The sequence below is a fragment of the Doryrhamphus excisus genome, chromosome 3 (genome assembly GCF_030265055.1).
Source record: "Doryrhamphus excisus isolate RoL2022-K1 chromosome 3, RoL_Dexc_1.0, whole genome shotgun sequence".
Lineage (NCBI taxonomy): Eukaryota > Metazoa > Chordata > Actinopteri > Syngnathiformes > Syngnathidae > Doryrhamphus > Doryrhamphus excisus.
In genome coordinates, this window is record NC_080468.1 from 24,517,493 (window position 1) to 24,523,802 (window position 6,310).

The 6,310-nt window shown below is 41.3% G+C and overlaps 1 protein-coding gene across 1 annotated transcript; it reads right to left on the reverse strand.

Annotated features, from left to right (window-relative positions):
• Positions 1-491: 491 nt before the first annotated feature.
• rasl11a (RAS-like, family 11, member A) lies at positions 492-6,288 on the reverse strand. The gene is made up of 8 exons (XM_058065919.1): positions 5,151-6,288; positions 4,730-4,786; positions 4,566-4,648; positions 3,107-3,147; positions 2,913-3,042; positions 2,588-2,663; positions 1,353-1,429; positions 492-928 (listed from the first exon to the last, which is right to left on the reverse strand). Exons 1-8 carry the CDS (start codon positions 5,323-5,325, stop codon positions 782-784), a joined length of 786 nt encoding a protein of 261 aa, XP_057921902.1. The 5' UTR covers positions 5,326-6,288; the 3' UTR covers positions 492-781.
• Positions 6,289-6,310: the final 22 nt, after the last annotated feature.

Here is a 6,310-nt window from a genome sequence, read left to right on the forward strand (position 1 = left end):
CTCCCCAACAGCACTTATGACCCAGAATATGATGCCACCAACACCATGCTTGACTGTAGGCAAGACACAATCATCTTCCTATTGTTGACTAATTTCCAGTGGAGGGTAAATCTGTACTGCGATAGACACAGACAGTCAGTACTTTAGACACAGTCTAAAGTACTCTCTATAGTATTGTCCCTCGACAATATGTAATAAAGTGCTTGTTGAAATGTGAGGTCTGTGCTCACTTTTGTGAGATACTGGAACTTCCCCCATTAGACCAACTATAAACAACAAGCTGATCAAATGGAAAACTTCACGTTGCGAAGTGACGCTTCTCTGGGAACGTTTTCCTTTAACGTGCCAGTTTCAACTCAAAAATGCCAACTTGATTCCAGGTTCGTTTTCTTTCACTTAACTTTCCATCTGCCTCCTATGTCATGACCTTTTGGGGGGGTCACTTCCTGTTTTGATCCAGATATGGAATGAACACAAACGGCACACACACACAAAGCTAATAATAATCTTCATTTGTTCCACAGAAGTCCAAATAAAACTCACTCAATGTGGACATGTGACTGCCCAGCTGACTTTGAGTGACATGTTAACTTTGTTGCCCAGGAATGTGGCGGTACCGACCCACAGCTTTCGTCCAAAACCCACAGAGGAGAACTTGGCTTCCAGAAATGTGTCCGTCTGTGAGATTGTGCTCAATAAGTCAGTTTCCGTCAATGGCTTTGATTCCATAATGGAATCTTTAGGTCCTTTTTCCTTTTTCTTGGATGGCGTCCATGAGGCATCAGAGAGTGGTGGCTGATTTGACTTTGGAGGAAAGGACCTGCCTGAACCTCCTCTTCAGCTCCTGCATGTTGGGAGACTTGGGTCGGGCCAGGTGGAGTCCTCCTCTACGTTTCTCTCCGTTGCCGCCCCCCAGCGCACGGAATATCTGCACCACATCATCATTATCATCATATGACCTCTGGCTTTGCCACATAAATAAATCTAAAAATACACATTTTACTAATATTTTGCTAATTTCAGGGATGTTTGTGTGTTCTTTTTATAAAATACTTGAATATGAATATTGTGCTTTGTTCTCAGCAGTAACCATGAAGTAGGTCTTTAGCTCCACTGAAAAATCTTCCCAATGCTGCTTCCAATTGATGAGCCACTGACTGCCATTTTCAAGAAGAACGGTACTGAGCAGCGGTTGCCAGATGTCAATCATAAAATATTGTTGTTTGTGAGATTTAAGAGTGGTATACAAATAAAACCAGGGATGACTTAAAAAGACGACAATAAGGCACTTTGACATCATGTAGAATAAGATGAAACATACACAATACATGAATCTGAAAAGTTGAACCCACCTCTTGACAAAGATGAAGGAAGGCAGCATGGACGCCCTCATGGTTCTCCCTGGCCGAGGCCTCGAAGTAAACGCCTCCTGTGGGAAGAGAACGGCTCTTATCTCGCTGATAACACGCCCCGCTCATTAGACACGATCACCAGGAGCATTTTTTTTCTAGTTGGAAGAATTACAAGGACTGTTTTTCACTAACTGGCAGTGTTTATGATTACAGATAAGTACATTATTTAGACAAAATACATGTACATGTAGTCCCTCGTTTATAGCCTGTTAATTGGTTTGACCTGCAATATTTTAGTATTTTAGTAGAGCATAAAAAACTGTTTTTATAAATAACACCCCTTTGGTCACCATTGCACTCCAATTATTCATTGTTTACACCAGATTGCACAACTTTTATTGTTATTATACTTATTACTATAGTATATACTTATACTACTATATACTTATTATTATACCTATTCCAGCTGTCTTCGACAAACAACCATTCACACTCACAATTGGAGTCGCCAATTAACGTAGCATGTTTTTGGAATGTGGGAGGAAACCGGAATACCCGGAGAAAACCCACGCATGCACGGGGAGAACATGCAAACTCCACACAGAGATGGCCGAGGGTGGAATTGAACCCTGGTCCTCTAGCTGTGAGGCCTGTGTGCAAACCACTCGTCTACCGTGCAGCCCCTATTATTATTATTATTATTATTATTATTATTATTATTATTATTATTATTATTATTATTATTATTATTATTATTATTATTATTATTATTATTATTATTATTATTGTTATTATTATTATTAAGCTAACAATCTAGCAAGCTAAGCAGTTGGACTAGAATTTAAACTTAAGAGTTTCAAATGGAGGGGGGAAGAAAGACAAAGTAAGAAGCCACAAACTTACCACTTCCACACAGAATGAGAGGAGAACCATTTTTCACTCTGCATCAATGGCTGGCTACATCCATGAGTGTCAGGTGGGGTGTTTGATGACCAAATATATAGACAACCCTTCCTCCAAAGGTTTTAACCCAATATGGCCAGTGACGGTCACGGGGTGTCCTAATGTTTTTTTACATAACCGCGTATGTGACTGTTAAGATTAGTTTAGCATATTTTACCATATTGATCGGAACATCTTGCAGGCTCATTTTGTAAGACATGCAAGAGACCCATGTTAGAATATTCATATATTTTTGTTGAAAAAAGACTGTAGAAGTGAATGTAAGGTCCTACCAAGAGAGGACGCTAATGTCTCGCCTTCATCCGCAGGCACTTGTCGGGCCCTCAGCAGGTCGCTCTTGTTGCCAATCTGCAGGAGATTACATCATTAGATCAGATTAGCGGGATTAGTAAACTGTCTATGAGGACAACGGTATTCGGATACCATGCCACATTTGGGAGTTTGTCCGCGGGAATTCCGTAGCATTTATGAGGTCAATGGACGCTAATCTCTATTCTAGTTTATCCTAGCGCTTGGGTGTTCCATTCCAAACTCATCAAACGTCTTTATGAACCACGTGTGGCTAAAATAGAGATGACATCACATGACTCCACTGACCAGTATGACGGGAATGTTCCCAGACGGGTGTATGCGTCTGACGTGCTGGTACAGAGGCTGGATGGTACGATAGCTGCTGTGGTCCGTAATGGAGAAGACGAGCACGTAGCCGTCAGCCCAGTAGATGGACCTGGAAATTCCAACCATGTCAATAAGATGACGAATATAAGAGAACAAAGCGACATCGCACTGACCTGTTGATCTGCTCCTGGCAGTAGAGGCCCTCAGCATCATCCTACACAGAAAGACATTAGTAATCGATTTGGCTGGGAGATCTGGGCCACCAACAAGTCCAGGTTCCTCCCTGCTTGACCTGCCCCCCTCAGGGCACATACACGAGTGTAATCGCTAGCAGACAGATGCCACTGTCGTCTACGCCGCCGGGAGGGACTTCCTGAGCTTTCATTATCTTCCCCAGAGTAGGAAATGAGCATCTCAGAGGGCCTGGCTTTCTCAACAGACGAGCCATTTGTCACGTTGCACTCATTAAAATACATGGCTGCCGTCCTAACACCACTTCCTGGGACTTCACGCGCATTCTTCCGCTCAGATAATAGTCGAAAACAGGGGTCTCAAACTCAATTTACCTGGGGGCCACTGGAGCTAGGGTATGGGCAAGGCTGGGCCGCATCAGGTTTTCCAAAAAAAACTCAAACGCATTTATTAAAAACAGAAAAATATACAAACTTTTTTAGTGCTTTGGTTCCGACTTTTTACAATAAAAGCTCTGATAAAACATTCCACTGTTCTCAAATATCTTAATTTTTATTTTTCTGCACAAAATAAGATGAAAAATAAATAAACAAATCAAGAATAAAGAAAATCAATCAATCAGTAATAAATAAAATAAAACTGCAAATAATAAAAACTTAAACCACATATAGTTGGTGGGTAGACAAATTATTTTTTTCCAGATTAAAATGAACAAAACATTATTAAAGCCCTGTAGACATGACAAAACACGACTATAGTCACATTTATACTTTTTTTTAATTTACAACATATTGCGCAACTGCAGGGTCTTGAGACACATGCTAACTTGCAAACTAGAGAGCTAGCGACCTAAACGGTAGCCTTCAAGTTATTTCCTTTAAACTTAAATAGCCAAAAACTTACCACTTCCACACGGATAGGGAGGATAACTATTAACAGTTATTTAACCTTTAACATGAACATTAATCAAACGTAATAATTTTTTCTGGGTACATGATACCATACAGCATCCATATCAAACTTGCGCGGGCCGCACTAACATTAAACTTTCATATCAAGGCGGGGGCCTCAAACTAGTGTCCTGCGGGCCACATTTGGCCCGCGGGCTGCGTGTTTGAGACCCCTGGTCTAAAAGCTACGTTACTGGGATAGAACAATGGTCAATGACCAATAGACAATGAACTGCAACATTACTGAGATGTTTGTTTGATGGCGGCCATGTTTTCCAACCAACCCTACAGAAGTGCTTGTCAATCCCCAAAAAGGCGTCTTATTAAAGGAGTTTTTTCGAATTTTCAAGTCAATCCAACTTCAAACAACATTATTATCGTTAAACAACCGATCTTATATCTGTGTCAATGCACAGGCAATACAGTTGTGGTGCACCCATGAGCAAATATATATACAGTACATAGAGATTTTAGGACACAGCCCCCATACCTGTAGAGCCACACAGGGAGTGTCCTGGATCTGGAGCGACACTTCCTCCCCGTCCAGTGTGACCTTTCTGGAGTAGAGCGCCCCTGGTTGAATCGATATCTTTTTTAGCAAGGTCACGCAGAGAGGACTTGAAAGGTAGGATAAAAAAAAAGGCATCGGCTCACCGGTGTTGGCTTCATAGTCGCCGATGAAGCGCTTTGTGAGGAACCTGACGATGAGTGCTGCAAAAGTTCAAGAGATCTAACATGAGGGTCCCACTGACCTACATTATAGACTATTTGCAGTTAGCGACTTTGCATGGAATTTCACTTTAAGATGACAATGTGGATTCTGGAACACTTTTTGGAGACATCTCAAACAAACAGGTCCAAAGTCTGATGTGGGGGAAATGATTCACCAGTGATGCAAATTGCAAGTGCATCAATACAAACATGGTTCTTCTACACGACTGCAGAGACAGCACACAAAAGCAAAACACATAAAATCTGATTGCTCATAATCCTTACGCTAGGGATTATCATCCTCCACTTCAGACCATCTTAAAGTGTTTGGGAATGACATTCCAGTCTACTTTGACTCCATTACCAGTTTTGCCGACGTTGCTGGCTCCTAACACCACAATCTTCACCGTTTTGTTGGGCACACAGTCCAGCAGGGGGTACTCCGGGATTGGCACCAGCAGAAAGTTAGCGGACCCGCCGCTGCCGCTGCCGCTCATGGCTCCCGGTGCAGCAGGGTCCCCTGATCCAGTCAGTCGCATTGAGCTCCCCCTCCTCCAAAGACCTCCACCTCCGTGTGGGAAAGAAACCAGCTTCACTCGCCTCCTCCTCCTCCTCTTCTTCTTCTTCTTCTTAACTTACTCCAGTGTTCCCATTTCGTCCCAGCTCGGTTTGTCCCTGGATCACCTGCTGCTGCTGGTGCAAAGCTCCTCTGTGTTTTTAAGGCACACCCTAATTTTGTGGTACTAAAAAGAGACAAAAAAAGGCTTCGCTCCAGCGTTAGGTGCGTGGAACTGGGTGCAGTGAGGAAGGAGAAAAGAGGAGGAAGAGGAGGAGGCAAACTTATTGACCGTCCTCTGATAGCCGCACACACACACCCAGTCTAACAAACTGGGGATATTTCAAATGATTTTTTTTAAATAAACTTTAGTATATGAAATTAAATATTAATGTTTATTAGAAGTATAAAAATAAATAATACTATCCATAACAATTAATGTTTAATTCTTGAGGTGCATAAGACATAATTTGATTATTTATTTAATCTAATTATGAGACCGTTATGACTTTAATACAGTGTGGGTTATTGTATTTTTACAACCAAAACTCAGCTGGGCGGTGTTTGTCTCGAAAAGTATCAATCTCTGTACTCACACAAAAATATAATGTTATAATGATCTCAAGTAAGGTCTATGTTTTTTATGTGTAATAAATGTGAAGAATTTCAGGAAAATTACGGCGTAATGGTTTAAGCACCGCCCTCTATTCCAAGCCCGGTATATTGAACCAAACTACAATGTGACAACTCCCTCTTTACTCGTCACCCACACAGGACCAGGGAGTAAATTACACGGAAATATCGCAAACCCTATAGAAAGCTTGTGATGTTTCCTACAAAATAAAATGACAACAATTTTGACTAAATGTACACATAAGGGGGTAAAACCACATCTATATAAAGATTAAAGTACTGATGATAATGTAAACATTAAAAAGATAAAGGCAGATAAAATGTGATTTAATCAA